Below are 21,981 nucleotides of genomic sequence, written 5' to 3' on the forward strand. Positions count from 1 at the left end.
AAAATAAAATAATATACCTAGGTATAAACCAACCACGTCAAAACATTACCTGTTTGGATCTTGTGCAGATAGGCGTATAAAGAAACTTCCCCACCAGGAAAATAAGCAGAACAGTAGTGGCAGTAGCAGTAGTAGCTAATAATTCCATTCCATTCTGGGAACGAGACCAATTCCATTCTATTTCACAGGCTGTAAGCGTGAATGTTGTAGACAGATACGAGACTAAGCTGGCCTATAACCTGTTGAACACAAGCCTGCATAATATTAACTAAGTATTTTTTTCTTCTTCTTATAACGTATATAACTGTGTATATGTTCGAACGTTCAGAAATCTTTCTCATGGTTTCTTTGTGCCCCTCCATAGAAGTTTATATAGAAAATAGTGGGTTCTTGCATGGGTGCTGTTGGAATTTAACGTAGAATAAAAGAATCATCGAGCACTGGGGAGAGGTGTCACGTTCTGGCCTCCATTTTTCTTCTTAGCGCTTACGAAAAGTATTACGAAGACGGACACGACTCCATATTCAGACTCCCCTAGCCTTCATCATGTTCTGGAATAGACTGGTCCCGACAATGACGTCGGGGAATGTGTTGCCTCTCTAATATCCTTAATAGACTCGAATCCAGGTATAATATCAATTATATTGGCAATGTAAGAGCATTATTGCATTTTAGGGGTACAGGTACAAACGATAATCGCTGGTGACCTCAAAACATGTACCCTTAGAACTATTAGTAGAACTCTCCAGAACAGATAGCGAGGAGTACTATGTTACTTGGGGGCACTCAATTTGTCATGGATCGGTCCCAAGGATCTATACGTGCTGAAATGAAATAATATTTACTAGGTTGGCGTGCTTAAGTGGTTAATTAACGGCTGCCTCTTGCGCAGCTACATGGCCCACCCGGTCGGTACGGCATAAGGTGAAGGGCGAGCTAGCGGCCCGCCGCAGAATACTTCGATTAGTTTCTTGTTAACTTAGTCACTAACACCGAGACCCTGTATCCTTAATTTGATGTGCAAATGCATCCACTAGCGCTCAATTCATCATCCTGTCCTAAGGAGCCCTCAAAAAAAAAAAAAAACATGGTTGCGATGAAATTCTTGTTCGACGGTCTATCCGGCTATACCGTGAGGATTTCAACACTTCTCTACAAGCTCGACTGTCTTATCCAACATGTTAATTGGTATTTAACTATTGAACTCACAGTTTTATGCGGATGCCCCCGGTTGCTTGAAAGTTATGCCTAACTTCTAGGGTTCATAAGGTTGCTAATCCAGTTCTGAAATCGATTGCAGTACCAAAGTTTATAAACTTATATAGAATTAAAATTCTCAAACTACAAGATAGATTTCTCTACTAGCTTGGGGCAAGCATATATATATACAAACGACCTTTCGAATATTTCACAGCATAATTCTAGTTTTTCAGAAAGATAAAGATTAAGAAGCAGTAAACCTTAATAAAAGATGGCTAGATTCTTTCTCAAGAAAGTACTAGGGGTCCGGAACTTCTCAATGGTCACTTGGATTGAAGGCTCAAAAAGGCAGGGAACTCGGAAACTCGCCACTGCAGCTTCTTTGCCGTAAAAAGCCCTTCCTCAAATATCAAATTTATGAGACCCTCTACTTATATTCAGAATTCCATAGCTTCGACCCTCTCAATCAATCTATAACAAATAACTTACCTGTGATTAATGATTATCGATTTTACAACCAGGATATCTATCACAGAACTCCACCTGGCTTCGTCGTCCGAGAGGCCAAATACAGCGATGCAAAAGAGCTTACACGATTGTGGTTCTCTTCACGCAATTTAGTTTTCAAGCCCGATACCAAAACTTCTCAATGGTGGGACGACGTCTGGAAACTAGGGATCCAGGCCGGCCGAGACGTTGTTAAGACCTTTGTTGTCGAGGACAAAGACAATAATATTGTCGCATTCTCTAGATGGAATGTGCCACAACCACGAAAAGCTCGGAAAGAAGTCCCGATACCAGATTTCCCAGATGAGCGGGGGGTTGAATTTACGGAGGCACTCTTCAGCAACAATTCACGGAATAGAGAGAATATTATGGGCAACAGGCTTCATTGGGGTAAGCTACCTGATTGCAGATAATAATTCTATTTTGAAAGCCAAAATAATAATTTCAATTTGTTTGATTAAACTTATGAGATCGTTTCTTTTTTCGTTGTTTCGCTATTTCGTCATTATGGGCACGTGGGGAGATTGCATCGCTGACGGATATTCAAAAATAGGATGTGAATATTTAGCGGTGGGCATTGGCCATCAAGGGAAAGGTTTAGCATCTATGCTTGTCGGCTGGGGCTGTCGTCAAGCTGATGCTGCAAAGCTTGAAGTTTATGTCGACAGGTATATTACCGATATGCCGGTATGGAAGAAAGAGGACTTTCGTTTTCGGGACTGGGATTGCGTGGCAGCACCATCGCACCCTGCGAGAGATTTCAGATTAGCTGCTGTCGTTAGACCAGCAAATTTGCGAGAGCATACACTTCAAGTAATACATAATTAAGTTTGGTCGATAGCTACTATAGCCAGTTTTCGTCTTTGATGCCGTTCTCACCCGAATCGTCGATGTGTCGTAGTATCGTATTATGGAAGAACGCCTGGCCGGAATTGATGCTGTATCAAGATAATAAACACCCGGGTACCCCTCTTCTAGCATAGATACCTTGCATATACGTACGTTAGTTAGTCTTAGTCTTCCATGGCGCTAAGCATACCAGCTGGCACCGGCCATATATGCCACAGCCGCATAATATAATTCTAATTGCATTAATTAACATAGGCAGACTCAATTAAATAATAACTATTAATCCTCGTTCTTTGACACAGTAGTATCACCTATTTTAGGTATGTAAGTACTTGAGTAAGCACCAAGATCATGCTAGATAATCCCAAGTAGCTAGTCTCTCCTGACACCAGAATTTGTCGCATGTAGGCTACGCAATATTCGCAATTCGTATACCCATCTAGGTAAGTATAGGTATATTGTGTTGTATACCGTCGGATCGATCAGAAAATTCATAATTTAAAAGCGCAGTTTGGTTGCAAGGCTGAACGGTACCAAGGTTACCGGAAGCTACAAGTATGCACGGAGAGCCCTAGCTAGGACCACTAATTGGGAGCTACTGCGAGGATCGATCGATTGCGGGTGCGCATTTTCGGAATCATTCTGCAGCTGGAATTGATGACGTACAATATTATCCAACGTTAAACTATATATTATAGCTAGCAGCGTTGGGCTATCACAAAGGCGGAGTCTTAGGAACGAGACTGTGCTGGCGGAGCCCGGCTCTGGAAGTAAAAAATAAATCTATTCATTCACTCTAATGCGTAGGTAGGCCTCGTGCAGCTAATTGTGCTTGTCGAACGGGAGTGTTCGGGATTAATCAGCCAAGGAATGAGCCCTGATACCGATTGATAAAGTGTGCAACCTCCTGCGCCCGGCAAGTTAACTTTAATTTAACTGAACATAGTTTAGAAACTATTTCTGCAACTGCGCAAGATCAGATTATGACATTATATGCATACATCTTCTTATCGGAGGCCCCGACCGGCGCCAATAAATCCGATCTTTAAGTATTGTTTGAATTTAATCGGCCAATTGTGCGGCTACTAGCTATATATCCGTCCCAACTCCGAGGAGAAGGAAGACCTGAGGGGTCCGCAGTACGGTCATTTAAGCTATGATATGAATTTCACGTTGCAGCCAAATCTTGCAAATCGACTCAACCATCGGAACAATATCACGATGTTTGAAATTCATCGCGAAAGGGTTAAGGCAGCGACACATATGCATGTGCGGCCCCAGCCGTATCCACAAGAGCTCGACCATCTATAACTTGATTCGTTAAATTTCGTCTATGTCGTTAAATTTCGGAATTCTACAATTGAATCGACCGATATCATGTTGCCAATATGCAATGGAATCGGCCGATCCATCCTTGGTAGAAAGTTAGGCCTTCGGAAGAAAAGTCCGCCTAGGGATCTAGATCTATTTAACTTCCTACCAGTATCCGCGAACACAGAGAATAATATATAAACCATCGGATCACGGAGCCATGAAATAAATTACTGATCGAACTACACAGCAAATTAGCCAAAATTAATTTGAAGAACGCTCTCACAAAATCAGATAAGATACGTCTCGAAAGATACCAGCCCTAGCTTTCACCGCCTCCGAATAGCTTCCTCAAGCTCTAAACAAACTCCCAGCACAACAGCTTAAAAGACCTCTTCTAAGATGACTCTGTGCAACTCTATTGCCATGGCTGGTGGAAACACCTACAACGAGAATTGTCAGCAACAGGCCGCTGTTTTGGTTGCCGCATTGCCCTTGTTTGATGACATTAAATTTGGTTAGCAATCGATCAGCCACTGGCCACTCCGTGTGATCACAGATATAGTTTGGGCGTTAGCTAACCCTTAGAATATTAATTCTTAGGCACAAACGTTACGATTGCTGATTATGGTTGCTCTCAAGGCGTGAATTCGTATGTTACTCCAGATTGTTTTTCCTGCTACGATTTTAACTTCGAAATTTCATGCATTTAACTAATGGCTTACGGTTCAATAGATTGATGATGATGCAGTATGCTCTTGACCGCTTGCCTCCTTCATCTACTGCCTCTCTAATCTTTGAAGATCTCCCCTCCAATGAGTTCTCAAGTCTTATCAAACTCCTTCCGCAATTATATGACTCCAACCCAACTTTAAAGATTTATCCCTCTCTAATCCCCAAGTCATTCTATGAATCTGTGGTTGCTCCAGGAACTGTAGATATTGGATTTACGTCCTGTACCATTCACTGGCTTAAACGGTTGCCGGCGCCCAAACCATCGGGAGAGACAGTTCTTGAATATTATCAGAAACGTCCTGATGCCAATGCCCCCGCTGCAAAAGAGGACTTGCGAGAGTTCCTAGCTTTTCGCGGTCACGAGATCAAACGCGGAGGTTATCTTATCATTGGTTGTCTTGGTGCTTGTACTAAGGAGGAGCTGGCTAATCAGTACAACGATGCTACTGCCATACGCCACAGAGTCATATTCCGAGCTGCTGAAAAGCTCGCTAATGAAGGAAAAATCCCCCAGAAGGCGATGGAAAAGATTTTTATACCCATGCATGATCGAACAGAAGAAGATTTTCTTTCCGGAGTTGCGGAGTTTAGTGATACGTGGGCTATGGAGAAATATGAACGCAAGATTATTCCCCATCCAGCCTACTACAGGTTCCTCGAAGCATGCGAAGGTGCGGATCAGGACAAGAAAAAGGCTGCGACCAAAGAGTACGCTGGAACTATGGTAGACTGGATTCTCGCAGTCATTGGGGATATGGTAAAGAGCTGGTGGCTGGAGTCTGGAGTCGAAACAGAGAGGGTTGATGGGCTTTTCAAGAAATTGAGAGATAATGCAAGGGACCTCCTTGCGGAGGAAGATATAGGAGGCTCCGTAATGCCCATGATGTACACTAGGCTTAGAAGAGTCTGAGGGAGCATTTCTTAGTTACCAAAGTGGGACGATTGATAACACTTCTAGTCTGGTTAGATGTCAGGACCGGCCTGATTACAAGTTGCACTAGTACGGCACATGTCTTTCTTTACTTCCACGTGTACACAAATTTGATCCTTTCAGGTATTATCATATAGTAGTAAAAGCTAGCCATATCAAACGATAGACCAGATAAAATATTGTTATATGATACATGATAGTCACATAAAATCGTGATTAGACACTAGCCCCATGGCTAGGGGCAGATAAACATACGCAGTGCGATGTGGCATCGAGTACAAGCTCTCTTCGAGGCTATGGATAGTACCGTTTATAATTACAGTTTAGAAATAATGTATATAAGTAGTAATGCAGCGATTCTGATAGTACGAATGGTAACCCAGGAGACCGTCCACGTCCGGCGTTACGACAAACATCAAAATTTATTTGTGCCTTTCCCATATATATCTAACCCTTTTTTCTGATCCGCAGCTGGTTAAATTTAGAAAGGTCTTTCGGTCTTCCCTGCTTCAGATTCACTGGAAAAGCCAACCCCACACTTCTGGGGGTATGGGTGATCGTTAATATGTGCATTGCATTGCATTATCATGATATCATAAACTAGTCTCGGAGCCGGCCGGCCAGACGCTCATCCACCAATTAAAGTAATAAACTATAAAATTACAAACGTTAAGGGGCAAAATTGCCTTGCATGAAAGTTTTAGGTGCCTTCATTTATGTAGCTCGTATATACATGAAGAAATTGAGATGTACCTATACACATGGGGTCACTAGGCAATGGTTTACATGACCAAACTATATATAGCTATCTCAAACTTCATTATTTTATCTACACCAACAAAATTTTAAAATAAATCCCATTATCTATTAACAATAAGATTGTTTCCTTCTTTATTTTGCAAAATCCAGTTATATTCCATGTCGTTTTTATTAGGAGAAACGAAGAAAAGTGAAATTCTAAATTATGTTTGAGTGCCGTATATTATCATCAGCATCAAATACTTATCATACGAGCGTCAATTTCTACAGATAGAATTGCTGCCGACCTTTATCCGGTTCGACCCGTTCAAATAATAGAGTTGTAATCGATTATTGTGATAGAAACCGGGTAGGAGCGGAATTGAGAACGGTTCTGTGTCGACATAAATTATATTCATGGCCTGGAAACGAGACTAATTCGTAGCTAAATGTTAACAAGAACGATCTGGAGTACGTTGAATATTTGAATAAATCATCTTGAATAACGAGCCTAAATGAATTTTTCAGTTTACGGTTCCCTCTTCTTATAGGTCAATAGAAGAAACCTCCCAGGGAAAGAGGAGTACCTAGTGTTGCAATAGGTCAAGCTGTTTTGTGTTTTCAATGCTACACCAGCGATCTCGAGCTCGTGCATCTATCAGCGATACTATCCAGCCGTCAGCTGCTCTTATTTTCATTCAAAATGTTCCGGATTTGTGCCAATCCTTTGATCCGATGCCGTCCTCAGGCAAATTTAATATCTCAGTTCTTTAACTTCGCAAAGCAAAATACTGCTGGGAGTCCTATACTAAAGTATAGAGCCTCTCGTAATTCAAGAAACCAAGGAAATTATATGGGCTTTGCGACCATCAGCGCAGTTCCTATCACCTCAGATCCAATTGACAAGAGGCCCTATATAACAGATGGTGGCCTCTTAAGAGCCGAAAAACACATTTTTCCTGCATTTCCGATTCGAGAGCTAGTACGTGGAGTTCGAACTGAGAACGAGAAACTTGAACTCGTTGCGAATTGCTACAGGCCTCTGAGCAACTTGAATCCCAAGCCTGGAGATCTGACGATACTCGCCGCACATGGGAATGGCTTTCACAAGGTATGAACCTTCAAACCAGCATATCAAAACTAGAATAAGGTTTGAGTTTAATAGATGTGAGATGCTTGAACTAACATGAACACTCTATCCTATGTTAGGAACTATATGAGCCATTCTTTGAATCTTTGGTGGAGGAGTATCAAAGGAAAGGAAGTCAAATCCGAAGCATCTGGATCGCAGATTTCCATAATCAAGGAGAATCCGGTGTATTAAACGAAAGAAAACTGGGTGGAGATGGTATGCATAACGAAACTCTAGACTATAATCATAACCGAGTCATTGACAATTGTGTTAGTAAGTTGGTACGATCACTCTTGGGACCTTCTTTCCTTGGTCATGCATCTCCAGAGTGATTTCCCCCGGCCGATAGCTGCAATTGGTCATTCTATGGGTGGTGCCCAGCTCTTTAATCTTTCCCTTATGCACCCAACTCTATTCAGCTGTGTTATAGGCCTTGATCCTGCAATCTCTCCACTCCCAATTCTGCCTGGCACTAGTCCTGGTAACCCTGCAACGTTGTCCGCCAAACGACGTGATATCTGGCCATCTTACGAAGAGGCAGTCAAATACTTCAAATCTCGACCTTTTTACCGGGAGTGGGATCCCAAAGTTCTTGAAATCCACATGAAATATGGGCTTCGGAAAGTTCCAACGGCTCTGTATTCAGATGTTACTAAATTCGGACCGGATTCTGTGACTCTTTGTACTACTAAGCATCAAGAGGTTTTCACATTCTGGAGAACTCGTATACAAGATAGAACTGAACCAAAAGAAGTATTTTCTCGTCTCAAAGATATGAAGCCTCCAGTCTGTTACATCCAAGGGGAGGATAGTATTGTAAACTGGGGTAATAAGAATGAATTAATGATTCTCAATACGCCACAACCTTGCGAGGTACACTTTATTCCAAAGTGTGGACATTTAGTCCCTTTGCAAAAACCAAAAGAAGCTGGTAAGGAGTTACCCCTCCCCGATAGAGGCCTCGTTTAACTTGCTGCCACAAGGGATTAAGACTCTCTACTAATATAAAACTTGATTTCTTTCAAAAATAGCTATGATCGCGGCTACATACCTTCAACGCCGCACTACAATCTGGAACGAGGAAACTGAACAAGAAAAGGAGAACTGGCCAGCGACCACGACAATTAGCCCTCATTATTTTGAGCATCGACTCCGGGAGAGGTCTCAATCTGATAATCACTCCTCTTATGACGTCGGTGTCGGGTACCAAGCCCCGATAGAATCACATGTATAAGGCTTGGTGCCTTCCTTCCTTCTTGTCTCTTTCCCTTCAAGCTATAAATAGGAGAGGGGTAAGATTTATCTGCTATAGCTTTTGATCAGATCATAACAAACTTCAAAGTGCGCAGAGATCGCAAACATATCAAAACACTAGCATTTTCTTTGATATCTGCTAATTCCATCGTGAAAACTCCAAAATTTTCGGATTCGTAACCAATGCAGGGGAAACACCTAACAACTAGACTAAGGAAGCACTACAGCCGGGTTCGTTGATGATAATAAGGATAAACACCCTAAATTAATCATGAGCTAAAAGTTACAGCATGTGCACATTCTGAAGTAGTTTGCCCCAAATGTCTATGCTCTAGTCCTTTAGTGCGGGAATATGCAGGTAGCTTGTCTAGCCTCGAGGCGAGCTGGAATGTTATTCCGACGAAGCACATTTATCTTGAGTATACGTACCACTTTTCTAATGTTCCGTGTTGCGCAAGCACCTTGCCTTACGCCTGGCTTCATGCGAGACTAAATCAGCTCGTCTGGGTGCAAAGCCAGTCCCTGTGCGTCCCTAATAGGACCTCAATCGCACATACAAACTAAGGACACAGCGATGCCCGGTAAACTTGCAAAGCCGGATTTCAACTTTCTATAGCTGACATGGGTTAGTTCAACCAAAAGAAATCAACGAATGTGTTCCGGCATGCTAGGTCAGTTCGAAAGCCTGCCAAAAGCCTGCCAAAAGCCTGCCAAAAGCCTGCAACTTTTGCACCTTGTACCCCGATCAGAGATATCGATAGATCCTCAGTATATTTTAATTTTTTGTTTCTACCCAATTTATACATACCTCAGATTTTTTATTCTCTTCCTAGAGGTCGAAGCGCTGGAGATACCAATCCCGTGAGGATATCGGGTGGACTTGTGTTGTCCTCGTGTTGTCCTTGTGTCTTTCTCAAGCTCTTTTTCCAATGGTGCGCCTCTTTAGCTCAGCCACCTTTCAGCCACCTTGAGATGTCTTGGCCACTAACAATTGACACTAACCGGAGCATAGCTGCAAGCTGCATCCATAGCTTTATTCGTCGATTCTTGCCTCGAAAAGCAGGTCACGAGGGATGACATGGTCCACCGGGAACGCTGTCATTATAATTACTCGATACAAACGGAGCTCATAGCCGTATAGTCAGTCCACCGATGCCAAATTGAAACTAGGCGAGATCGAACGTCCTGAACATACGTTAACATCCACGTACACTCGCCTCGCCCGGAATGATGACTTTCAGGATACATTCGAGGCGGCGTCGGTCACCAGCCACAGCCGACATCGTCAGTCCAGATCCAGACAGATGATATGATTCTTAATATCGATTGACTGGAGAAGAGACGGGATTCCGGCTCGTTTAGCTGCAGGACTTCCACGAACGACAGGTCAACCCGAAGGCATCTTCTCGATTGCGTAGGTCCTATCAGAAAGGCTTTTAGTCTTCATCGATGGCTCCTCTATCTTGCATACCGTAATACACGGCAGCATCAGCAATTGCAGTTCGCTTGATACGATCATGGCATGGATATTGTCAAAACCAGGCCTTCGAGTGGATTGCTCTTCCCTCATGTCCCACCAAAAATCCCACCACCTCATCCTCATTGACATAAATCTATCGTCACCGATCCCGCTATTCCCCTCATGAAATCAAATATTCCCCAAGATATGGAAATGTCGGGGATGCCCAGAAATTTCTGATGATGTCCGTTCTGGCAGCCTGTGGTTGGTCGAACATGCCCTTTCCATGTGGACAGCACATCTTGCAGCACCAACTGCCTATTATAACTACAGCCTTTCACATCACTAAACTTCCCCACTGAAGGACAAAGAACTCCGCTTCGCTTTGGGGCCATCCCCGTTCCAAACCTTCTAAACCGCTTTGCCTTAAACTTTCGCCCGTGCGTGTGAAAAGCACTCCCCAAGAGCAAATACTTAGTTACATGCAAGAAAAAGTTGGAAAATCCGCCTGCAAGCCGCTCAGAACGTTACGGTGCAGCCAAGCCAGCCCCTGATTGGGCCTGTGAGACAGCTTCTTGGCCCCCCGGCAAGCATATTCACGCAGCTTCAAGCTTCCCCCGTCCGTTTCCGTGATGATAATGTGACAGTAAACTGCTAGAAACGGCGGATATTTGTGACACACCTACAAATGGCATGTAAACACGACCTTGCAGGAGAGTGAGTTCTTTCATAGCCAGCCTTTTCTGCCGTTTTGTCGGGATACTATACGGTAGTAGATAGATGGCTCTTTTCGTGGAGAATAAGGCGAAGCATATAATAATCCGCACCGAATCATTCATTTTCGAGACCGTCTTGTTTGGCGCAAGATCTGTCTGCTAAAGCACATTCTTCTCACCTACAGGGATACCAAACGAAGTGATTGATTCCGAGCTCCTTTTTTTTCCTTTCTCCGGAGATACAATTAGTATAAAAGCAGGGTAAACGAAACGAATAACAATTAGCTGTATGGCATAAGAGAAATACAGGAATGGTTTAGAAAAGATGATGGGCCTACTCAGTCGAAGTTTGTCCGACATGCTCTTCTCTTCGCCTATAAAGACCGACCACCCCCCCAACGATCAACCAGACGAATATAGGGACCTCGACTTTGATATTTACGAATACGACGAGAAGCAAGATACGAAATACAATTCGGTTAAGAGGAAACAGTCCACGGCTGCCAGCTTCCTTAACTTTAATTCATACGATTGGGCCTTTTCCTTTCGCGAATCAGCCAAGTCCGATCAAAAAGTCGTCCTCCAAGTCTCTGTCGAACGAAGACCCAAAGAACCTATTGCCCAATCCTACGAAACTTGCTGCCTCCCCGTAACTCCTCCTATTTCTCCAAATCATACCGGCTCAATGACTCTCCTTCGTGGCAGCAGCACTGCTAGTGCACAACATAAGACCCCTACCTTTACCGAAACGCAAGACTTGATCTCTGAGGAAGAGCAAAACATGATCATGGCGGCTATCATTGCTTCGCAATGCGATGACTTTGAGCGTCAGATCCCACGCCACGTTCGCGAGGAGATGGAACACGCTGCCTATATTGCTGCTTTGGAGGAATCCAAAGAATTAGCTTCTGCATCTGAAAAACGTTCGGCATCTCCCACACCTGCACCCGCAGTCGCTACACCACCCGCAACACCCCTGAGATCGTCGACCTTCACCGCCACTGCTCCCTCACGTGGGTTCCAAGCTCCAGCTCCACCAACACCTACATCACCACCACTCAGGCGAACCCTCGTCAGGAGTCAAACTGACATTCCATGGACAAGCTCGAAGGGTGAACAGGTCGAGGGAGAGAGCGAGAAGCAAGCTAAATTCAGGGAACTCCTACAATTCCACGCCATCGCTGCCGCATCTATCGCGAATGCTTCAGCCAGGACTGGTATCTCGAACATCTCAGGAAACGGAGATGCAACAGATTATGACTGGGTTGGCTAAATCTACGACAGACTAAGAAAAGCATTTTGATATCTTGCCTTTTTCTTTACCGACCATATCTCTGATTTTCCGTTCGTTCTATGAAATTCTGAGCATGATTTCTTTTTTATCTCGAATGGCGTCGATAACTAGCATGCTACTACTTTCACCCCTGCGATTTTTTTGACTTTTGTTTGCCAACTTGTCATGCAAGATCTCAGATCTACGACGGACACACGATCAAGGCCCTGGACCACACAATAGCGAGCGAGCATTTCTTTTGGAGTTTGGATCTTACTACTATCATTTAATTTTCCGCCATTTTTTCTTCGCGTGTACGAATTTCATGTGTTTTTCGACTTTCCGATTTCTCAGCATCTTTTTTCTTCTTGACCTTTAAGCATATTATACGACTATACGATAGAGATGGGGTTATTTGATACGAGGTGTTCAAGTTTGTATTGTAGGCTATAGCTGAATACGAGAAATTTGGATCCACCAGAATTTGAAAGCTATGATATGGTGGCTATTGCTTATGAAAATGTGAATTAGTAATGCATACCATATATTAGTCGATTGTCTCAACTGGAATACATCAACAAGCACGGAGATAGTGCTATTTATAATGTTATGCCTCCTGAATTGAAGGGTTTTCATTCAACACTTGCTGAGTTAGCTTTGCTGCCCTTGTCACATTCCCATAAAGATTATGTCATCAAAATGGTGCAAGAATTCAAAAAACCGGGAGCTGGGTTAAGGCTTAGCAAATAATTAACGAAAAGGCATTCCAAAAAGCCCCGGCAGCTTTCTTCAAACACCTACAGTGCAGCGAACTAAAAATAAAAGAAGAAGAGAGAGAGAGAGGGTTATAGATTCCGAATACAGAGAAACCATGTCATCGAAAGAAGTCCAAAAAGCATTTACGGCGAACACATGCCTTACGGTGAGGCGGTCTTCTCTGGATCTCTCAATTCTTGGAATTCGGGGTTAATTGGTTTAGCTTTCGAATGGGCAAAAAATACCACAAATACAACTCGGTGTGTGGGAGTCTTATGATGAAGAGTGTTATAATGCTGTCAAGTGGGCTTTAGAGGTAAAACTTCACCGTATCTCAATTGATCAACCTAACGTACCGTTTAAGATCGGTTAGGGAGCTTATAGCTCTGTTAGGCTTTAATATGAACTAAAAATTAATCAATGTACTAGGCTGGTTATCGAGGGTATGTTTACATATACATAGCGAACCCGACTGAAAACTCGTCCAATGGCCCTCGATTCCAACTTAAACACTTAAGTAACAAAAACCTTACCACGAAAATACAGAATCGACTCAGCAGAATGGTACGAAAACGAAGCCATCTGCGGCCGAGCCATCAACGAATACCTAACCGCAACTTCGACACCCCGATCTTCCATCTTCTTCACAACCAAACTCCGCAACAATGTATCCTACTCCGAAACCCGCTCCGCCATAAAACGCAGCCTCAAAGAATGCAATCTAGGATACATAGACCTCTACCTCATTCACGCCCCATACGGTGGACCCATGATCCGCGAAGAAATCTACCGCGCCGTAGTCGACGCCGTAAAAGATGGTGAAGTAAAAGGATGGGGGGTAAGTAACTACGGCATAAGACATCTTCAAGAGATCCTTGATAAGTTCCCAGATTATCCACCGCTGGTGAATCAAATCGAACTCAACCCGTTTAATACACAATCACATATTGTGGAGTTTTGTAGACAACATAATATTGTGTTGCAGGCGTATACGCCGCTTGCGAAGAGTGGGAGGTTTGAGAATGAGGTTTTGAAGGAGGCTGCGGGACGATATGAGGGAAAGGGGAGCGCGGAGGTTATGATTAAGTGGGGGTTACAAGAGGGCTTTGTGAGTTTGCCAAAGAGTGTGACGAAGAGTAGGATTGTGGGGAATTTGAAGGGGAGTGAAGGATGGGGGTTGGAGGAGGAGGATATGGCTAAGTTGGGAGGGTTGGATGAACATTTGGTTACTGGTAAGTTTATCAAATATGCTCTTTGAATGACTGCGTACTAACTATGATTCCAACGAACAGAATGGGATCCGACAGATTGCCCCTAAGCAAGTTAACTTAGTTCACAAGACATTGACAGTTAGGAAGCAACATTTCTGAAGCAGAAAAAAAACAGTAGCACAATTTCCATAGAGTTCCTTAAATGCGAAGGTAGCATGCATCCTACTCTTCAGGACCCAGCTCTTTGTTGTAGGCTAACATACTATGCCGCATATTCTCTGATTGTTTCAACTTGTAGAGCAGATATGATACTACCGCTGATAGAACCGTTATCAATATCCCCGAGATCCCGAGGTGCTGTAGGTAGAATCTAGGCCACGCTAATAGTTTCGGGCTCAGGCCCTCAATTTGAGGACCAGAGGAGACGAGGTATACTGTTGAATCGGGGATGGGAAGTTGGTCATCCTCGTCTGAAGTCGATTCACTAAACTCCTCTTCTTGAAGTTCCACTATAATCCCGATTGATAAGTATATTAGTCCCACTAGATATTAAATCAGGTGATATGTGTGTATAAAACTCCCAAGCTCATGGACCGTAGTGGAAATGTTTGAATTTCAGACTTACAAGGAATTTCCCCACAATTTGGACATTCGATCGTACCAAAATCGCAGCCATCACACTGATTTGGTATCGCCTTGGTATACCTTGAATCATGTAGACCGCGGGGTTTATATGGCCTGAAACTAATCCTACCTTTTTTCTCGCAAAACCCATATAAGGGGCGGAAGGACCTCCGAAATTTACAGTTCCAGCAAACTGCATATAGTAACCGGACCTTAACTGGTAATTTCTGAAAATCTTCCGCAAATATCTTTTCCACCTCTACCTCTGGGAAGACTGCCTTGAGGGATTTTTCCCATACTGTTTTTTGTCGCCCCCCTAAAGCGGTTGCTATCACAGCAGCTGAAGGTATCGCGAGTATATCACTAATATGCTCACACTCTTTACCCCGTTCATACCATTTCCCATACCATTTTCTTGGAGAGTGGGCGTAGTGGCAAAATTCGGCGGTCTCTCTAAACGGGTATCCACGATGGAGTAAAAATACCAAAATATTAAAAGCCCCGCAAAATAAGGCGGCAAGAAGAATAGAGTAGCGTTTTCTATCATCCCATTGAGATTGCCTTTCAATCCTCGGTAAGATTCTCTCTAAAAATTCAAGAGCCGTTTGTTCGTTGGTATGACATAAAATATTGCAAAGGGTGCCAAAGGTAAAATTGTCGGAGTTCCAGACCCCATCTATTTTGAGCGTTGCCTTTACCATTTGGGCTGGTGGGGACATGTCAGCTTTAAACATCCCAACCAGGTAAATTGAACCCGCGAGCTCCGATTCAATCATATATTCCGAGCTCCACAAGAATGCCCAATTTGACGAATTGAGGTTCGGAAACGAAGGGGCTAGCAGTTTATCGCGAGTACCATTGGCATGTACTACATATATAAAGAACAGATGCTTTGGCATCCATTCATAATAACCTTCGGATATCAAAAGCCTAACGCTTGATAACTCTCGAAGGTTTATTAGAAAATCAACCTCATCCCTGCGAACTCACAGAAGAGCCAAGGAAAATCAGTCGTCATCAATAATAGAATATTAAGCATTGGATAAGAATTGAATAGAACAATGCTGAGTTAAATCGACCCAGACACGAATTTACAAGATTAAGTCATATCTTACCTACTCGGTTTGTACCCTTCTTGTAACACAAACTTTAGAAAGTCATATATTCTAGATATTTTGACCCTTTCTCCCGGACCAATCCGAGTTTTAGTTACAAAGCAGAGAAAATTAATAACCTAGAGATAGTCATGCATCAATGAATGGACCTCGAATATCGGGAAATTTTTAAGATTTGCCTACGGGTAGAGTAAAGCGGAAGTTAAGAAGTTTGAAAATACTTCGGTCCTCGTAGAGATCATGGACGCTTGCTCGGTGTTGTACCACAAGATCCCTAAATTCTTCGAACATGTGATTTTTCACATAATAGTGCTGAAGATCGCCTTCTGGTATGACTCTTTGACAATAGAGTCCGAATTTAGGACATAGGCTCCTAGCGCCTATATTTAGACCGACGTTGATGTGAAAGTCGTATCCAAGCAAACCGGAGGATAACTTGACTTTGATTTCGTATTTTGATTTTATTATGACTCCAGATTGGCGTCCAGTTGATTGAGTCTTTAAAATGAAGGCTGTCAGTTTCTCACGCCCTAAAAATGTTCTGCCCCCTATATAATACCCTGATTTCTTCTCGATTGGTTGGTAATCCCGCCGCTGGTAGATGATCGTACTAGAACCTCCCTCAGGTGGACTTAAAACGTCATCCTCGGTTGGAGCATCCGAATCAATTCCTTGCGTCGTCTCTGCGACTGTTGTCGTACCCCGTACCATAGTGTCTGCGCGAACCTCTTCGAGTATTGTTTTAATTGTTGCAACTTCGTCTAGGATGCTAGCAATATTCTCACCCGAAGTGATCCATGTATTGGCAGAAATGGTTAGTTGTGCTGTGTGGGCATCGTGCATCGTAGAATTAAATATTCTATGGGAGTGTTAGATATTAGCACACACGTCGAAGTGGGACATATGTCTAGCTAGAAATAAACGAAGGGCGCTTGGTATTCAGCGGAATCAACTTCATCCTCATCATATTGTACTCACGACGTCATCGCGCTAAACAGCAAATGAAGGGATCGTGCAGTTCCGTCGATTTTGTTCATTAATTCTTTAGCTTTCTCGTCCCGACCTAAAAGTGCCCATAAGACCCTTTTACAAGTCCCAATTTGTTTCCCTTTGGCGTTCATCTTTTCCCTCAGAAGATTTTCTAGCTCCATACACGAGTTGTTGATGTCGGCTAGATAACCGTGGAAGGCTAACCAAGGGCGCGAGTTTTCGGGGAAAACATTGTAGGTTTTGGAGGCAGTATGGATAACCTCGAGGGTATCAAGAAGGCGTGATATGGAGATTTGGTACTGCTGAAGAGTTTTGGGGGCATCCTTGATCGAGTCGCATAGGTGACGGACATTCTTAATCAGCGGTAGAAGAGCCACGGAGCCAAGAACGAGACCTGCTACCTCCGCCATCTTGGGGGAGGTATCAACTGAGGGCCGAACTGCTTGTAAACTTTTAGGGAGAGACGAGGGCTCTGGCTTCTATGTACTTGAATTGAAGTTTGTAAATCGGTACTAGAAATTGAGCAACCGTCATGACCAGAGGCTGGCTTATAAGACATTTTATTCGACTAGAGAGCCAGCTGGCCTGCCCGCAAGGCTTTAGATTTGTTCTGACTTGCTATGCAGCCAAGGCGGGCAGTGCCAATGCATTGGTATCCCGGGCTAGATAGACAGCGTACATTGCATTGCATTGCACTTGTTGGGACGATACCTCAAGTTCTGTGAGCCTTGTGGTTGACCAAAAGGCTGCAGCGCGTTGTTCCGGTGCGTTTTGTGGTAATTTCAATTAACCTTCCCGGCCTCAGGTACAAAAGTCGAATCGTGCCTGGAGCCCGCTATCACTGAGCTCAACTTACATACCGTTTCAAAGAGTCGGTTCTGTAATAAGGAAAATGTAATGCTTGTTCCCTACAAAAGAAATAATATTACAAAAGAAAATTGGTTCGAAATAGGAGGTAAAAGAAAAGAAAAAAGAAAAAAGAAAAAACCAAAATGTATGAAGACCATGACCAGCTTCCAATATGCCGAAGAGTAATATGAAATCCAAAGAAAAAAATAGAAAAGAAGATAACAAATCAAAGATTTAAGAAAATAACGGTACATGTATACATCCGAGTCCCGTTTACATTTCTTCAGCTATCTGGAAGTCGATAGGGGGATGAATGCCGATCCTGTGCCCAAATCCTATATGGCTGACCATACATGCATACAAACCTTGAAACCCAGTTCCACAATTGGAAATTACGTCGATATCATTTCAATCGACGGATTACTTCCCAGTTATTCACTAAAATCATCATCTCGATGGCCCAAATAATTATGACTACTACAGCTAGTCAATTCACACCCGCATTGCTCGGATTCCTGCCTCTCCTGCTCGCTGTTTTGACCAATATCTCGGCTCCCTTAGCTCGCTCTTCATACAGTGCCTTGAGTTCATTGACCATAGTACCAGCCACCTTCACTTTAACACTAGCTCTCTGCCAGTTTAGGGCTGCATCAGAGGGGACTTTACGCAGAGTTGGGAAAGAGGGCTTGCTATTTAGTTGTTTGGCAGTGGTGTTACTGGTATTTGCATTTCCATCTCTATTACCAGCGGGGGTAAGGGTTGCTCTGAAATCCCGAGGTGGGAGAGGAGACGATGTCGCGCGCATTAGACCGCGAATCTGAAGATTAGGTTGACTTGAGGGTGATGTTGAGAGTTTGGAAGCAGACGGCGAGGATGAGCGACGGGCAGAGGATTCATTGGAGTTGGATGGCGGCGATGCGGCAGGCTTAAGCTGTGGGGAGGTCGAGGCAGTCGCTTTCGATGGTGTAGAAAGTGTAGCTGGTTCTTTAGTTGGCGAAGGGGGCGGGGATGGGATACCGCCATTTGTAACTCTTGACGTTGTAGTTGTATCTGCGCTAGCTGTAGGGACTGGCACCGCGGATGCCGTCGTCGTCGAAGTTAACGTTGTCGAAGTTTTCGGTGCTGGGGCTGTGGACTTAGGAGTTTTGGATATTATCTCGCCATCCGACATCGACCTTGTAGTCAGTGGAATCGGGTCGCTATTCATTATAGTCTGCATAATAGGGGTCCATGACATTTTCCTTTGAATCGGTGAGCTAGTTAGAAGATCATCATCGGCGTATCTTGATGTTGGGCTATCTCCGTTGATCTTAGGAATCATTTGCTTTCTTGTCGTTGATGCAGTGGCCGCACTCCTCTTGATGGATGAAATGGATAGGTACTTCTCGCCAGTCAATGAAGCAGGTTTTGGCTGTCGGTCTGGCATCTTTGGAGCAAACTGTTCAATGTTCGTAATTAAGCATTCGAGTAACTTGGCGACTCCGCCTCGAGACATCTTTGCGTCCAGCATGATATCCTCGGATCGTAATAATGAAGGCGCAAAGCAGATCGCCAAGTTTGAAGCTGTCATCTTATTAACTTCGCTATGTGAAGCCACAAGAGCCAACAGTGGGAGAAGATGTCTTAAGAGTAGTCTACAAGAAACTTTCGGTAAGCTCTGGGTCAGTATACTCCTGGCAGCTGAAACAACATCCTCAGTTTTAGAGTTATCCCCAAAGTTCTCTTCGATTTCGTCGTAGCAATATGTAGGGATAATGGGTTCTGGTAGCGTTCGGTAATATAATTTAATCAACCCCCCAGCTATATTCGGGCCGTAGTCAGAAAGGTGGAGATATTGTCGTCTGTCGTATGCTTCCCTTGCAACTTCCAAAAGGTCAGTGCTGGGGACCTTTCTGAACAACCCTTCGTATGGAAGACAATGCAGTCTGATATAGCGGGATGCATCTGTGAGAACATGAGGTAAGGGGGCATCAACTGGCGAATCGGGTGTGAATGGCATCTTTCCGAATTGTGGTACTGGAGGGAAACCGGGGAGTTGTATGGATTCGGATACTCGCTTATCGTGCAAGTAAACGGCAGGAGGGATGTTTAGTTTCGTGATATCGATTTCAAGGGCAAGTTCCGTCAGGCTTGAGACTGTGTACGCTTGTTAGACATCATCATTTGAAATGCTCGTTTATCAGTTTGGTCCCTTACCATGCAGAACTTTTCTTCTGAATTTCTGGGATACAACGCCGGATAACATCTCCAGCATGATGCGCACCCAAGCTCGCTCGTGGACAATCCATAGCTTCTTGATGCGCTTCCTAACGGCTCTTCCTAGCTATTTTGGCCGGCCGTCAACGAATTGACCCATATGCTATTGAAACTTTAACTTATTTAACCTACCAAAGAATAAGCCTGCATAAACCAACTCCATGTCGGCCGCGATTTTGCGTCTCTATCCCTACTGCCACTCCCTCCAGAAAAGAAAATAACCGAGTAACCACCACTTCCTTTCTCGCCATGTGAGTCCAAAGCATCGATTTCGTTCTCCCCTGGTAATATCGCCAATACATAGGGTAATAAAGCATTGTAGTCTACCTCTCTCGAATCTGGAAATGCAGCCGCGGATAGTACCAATAGTGGATTTCCGAGCGAGTCAATCCCTGATCTGTACAGAACCCTAGCCGCCAATTGTGCAAGTTTTGGGTCGTAGGTAGGCATCTCTGGTAAAGGGGCGGGTGCCATTTCTGGGGGGTTCGATATCGCGCGTGCTCTCCTGATCGGGACTGCGAGGCGCTCGGCGACTCTTTCGACAGTTCGGTCTACCGGGGATGGAGCTCCGGGGAGCGGTTTTTCGAGCGACATGGTCGGTAATTTATGATGGGTCGTACCAGACGGTGTATTATTCTTGAAAAGAAGATTTTACGGCCTCAAGCTCGTATTTGTTCCAAGCGGGCTAGATTTAGGGAGTAATAGTTATGACGATGATGATGTGAGTAAAAGGTAGCGGCGAAGAGGGCTGAAAGGTTGTAGCGGTCCAATCCCGAAAGTCGCAAATAAAATGCCCCCAAGTCGAGAAGAACGGAGGGGATTACTTTGTATCTTTTGGAATTCGGTATTTGGTTTCGTCCTTCTGGTATCCAAACCTGAATTCCCGATAACTAGATGAAATTAAAGCACAGTCCTCACAAAAAAACGCAAAATGATTGGGGGAGAGCGAAAGGGCGTAAGATAATGAGGTGAGATGGATGCCTCCACCCAGATTACATAGGGATAAGAGCTGAGGTTGTAGCGAAATGCAAGCTGCAAACAGTAAAGGTTGGGCTCGAACCTCAGTGTTACTTAAGCCTGGGTCAATGGTGTCTCCGCACCCAAGGACAAGGGGGCATGGAACTGGCGAGGAATTCGGCTCGATGCCCCAGTTCCAAAAACCTCTCGGCCGGCCTAAATTCACCGAATGATTATTTTTTAAAAAAGGGCCGACAGGCTAATTTGTAGTCGGGAATGGCGATTTTGAAGATGACTGGATTCGAATCGAATCAAAGAAACAGAGGGCCAGAGGGGCAAGAAATACGAAAAAGCTACCTCGTTATCAGGCGGGAGATTAAAAGAGCAGATGATCCCATTTATACGACTGTGATAGTGAAATAAGAGCAAAAAAGAGGGTGCTAGTGCGACGAGTCTCCGCCTTGATTCAGATAAATTTGATCCCTCACCCAAGCATGCGCCGGGTTTCAGCAAACTTCCTCCCTTCTTTCCGTCGCGATTAATATATTTTAGATTTTATGTCGCGCGTTAAGCAGGGCTAGTCATTGTTCGAGAAGGCATGTTTGGAAAAACTTTGAATTGTAGCCACCGTTGTTTAAACGTTTCTCCTTTTGCTTTCTCCTTCTAACATCACCTCCAACACATGAGAGTGTTCGTCTGCTGCAGGGAGCAGTCTCAGTTTCACAGCCAAAACTGCTAACCTTTTGGTTACTAATATGTTAGGGATGTGGGGTGGCGCCATGGCTGTCATGTATAAAATCTGTGGGTCTCCACGTTGCTTGGTTATACCCATTTTGATCCATCCCTACGCTAGCCGGAATTCCGATATTCGAATGTTCTCCAGAATGACTAAGTTGCCATGTTTGTGCGGCGCAATTTGTAATACACATTTCAAGATTGATGTTGATAATATCTCAAAGGATCATGGTATGTACACTAAATTTGGTAGGTCTTTGTGTGAATGTTACGTGTTGCAAGGTCTTAAGATCTTCTAAGACCTTCGGGTCCCTCGAGGCTTGTGTAACACTGCTCCTTTGCAGTTCCACCGACGGTTTAGCTGGATCCAGCCAGTCTGCCGC

General features: G+C 44.0%; 8 protein-coding genes across 8 annotated transcripts; 5 read left to right on the plus strand and 3 right to left on the minus strand.

Moving 5' to 3' along the window:
* Window positions 1-1,471: 1,471 nt before the first annotated feature.
* On the plus strand, window positions 1,472-2,120 carry AOL_s00110g74 (uncharacterized protein; the record flags this gene model as incomplete). Its single annotated transcript, XM_011126764.1, has 2 exons — window positions 1,472-1,587; window positions 1,736-2,120. The coding sequence occupies 2 exons, from the start codon at window positions 1,472-1,474 to the stop codon at window positions 2,118-2,120; spliced, it is 501 nt and encodes a 166-aa protein (XP_011125066.1).
* Window positions 2,121-4,269: 2,149 nt separating this feature from the next.
* Window positions 4,270-5,512, plus strand: AOL_s00110g75 (uncharacterized protein; the record flags this gene model as incomplete). The annotated part of the gene is made up of 3 exons (XM_011126765.1): window positions 4,270-4,384; window positions 4,471-4,519; window positions 4,603-5,512. 3 exons carry the CDS (start codon window positions 4,270-4,272, stop codon window positions 5,510-5,512), a joined length of 1,074 nt encoding a protein of 357 aa, XP_011125067.1.
* Window positions 5,513-6,974: 1,462 nt separating this feature from the next.
* Window positions 6,975-8,637, plus strand: AOL_s00110g76 (uncharacterized protein; the record flags this gene model as incomplete). Its single annotated transcript, XM_011126766.1, has 4 exons — window positions 6,975-7,382; window positions 7,481-7,619; window positions 7,678-8,334; window positions 8,435-8,637. The coding sequence occupies 4 exons, from the start codon at window positions 6,975-6,977 to the stop codon at window positions 8,635-8,637; spliced, it is 1,407 nt and encodes a 468-aa protein (XP_011125068.1).
* A 2,520-nt stretch (window positions 8,638-11,157) lies between these two features.
* AOL_s00110g77 (uncharacterized protein) lies at window positions 11,158-12,105 on the plus strand (the record flags this gene model as incomplete). Its single annotated transcript, XM_011126767.1, has 1 exon — window positions 11,158-12,105. The coding sequence occupies one exon, from the start codon at window positions 11,158-11,160 to the stop codon at window positions 12,103-12,105; it is 948 nt and encodes a 315-aa protein (XP_011125069.1).
* An 871-nt stretch (window positions 12,106-12,976) lies between these two features.
* Window positions 12,977-14,179, plus strand: AOL_s00110g78 (uncharacterized protein; the record flags this gene model as incomplete). Its single annotated transcript, XM_011126768.1, has 5 exons — window positions 12,977-13,027; window positions 13,085-13,177; window positions 13,291-13,304; window positions 13,408-14,093; window positions 14,154-14,179. The coding sequence occupies 5 exons, from the start codon at window positions 12,977-12,979 to the stop codon at window positions 14,177-14,179; spliced, it is 870 nt and encodes a 289-aa protein (XP_011125070.1).
* A 115-nt stretch (window positions 14,180-14,294) lies between these two features.
* On the minus strand, window positions 14,295-15,415 carry AOL_s00110g79 (uncharacterized protein; the record flags this gene model as incomplete). The annotated part of the gene is made up of 2 exons (XM_011126769.1): window positions 14,295-14,581; window positions 14,698-15,415. 2 exons carry the CDS (start codon window positions 15,413-15,415, stop codon window positions 14,295-14,297), a joined length of 1,005 nt encoding a protein of 334 aa, XP_011125071.1.
* Window positions 15,416-15,979: 564 nt separating this feature from the next.
* AOL_s00110g80 (uncharacterized protein) lies at window positions 15,980-17,211 on the minus strand (the record flags this gene model as incomplete). The annotated part of the gene is made up of 2 exons (XM_011126770.1): window positions 15,980-16,670; window positions 16,790-17,211. 2 exons carry the CDS (start codon window positions 17,209-17,211, stop codon window positions 15,980-15,982), a joined length of 1,113 nt encoding a protein of 370 aa, XP_011125072.1.
* A 926-nt stretch (window positions 17,212-18,137) lies between these two features.
* On the minus strand, window positions 18,138-20,500 carry AOL_s00110g81 (uncharacterized protein; the record flags this gene model as incomplete). Its single annotated transcript, XM_011126771.1, has 3 exons — window positions 18,138-19,786; window positions 19,847-19,973; window positions 20,039-20,500. 3 exons carry the CDS (start codon window positions 20,498-20,500, stop codon window positions 18,138-18,140), a joined length of 2,238 nt encoding a protein of 745 aa, XP_011125073.1.
* Between the last annotated feature and the right edge of the window lie 1,481 nt (window positions 20,501-21,981).

This window comes from Orbilia oligospora (genome assembly GCF_000225545.1).
Source record: "Orbilia oligospora ATCC 24927 unplaced genomic scaffold scaffold00110, whole genome shotgun sequence".
Taxonomy (NCBI): domain Eukaryota; kingdom Fungi; phylum Ascomycota; class Orbiliomycetes; order Orbiliales; family Orbiliaceae; genus Orbilia; species Orbilia oligospora.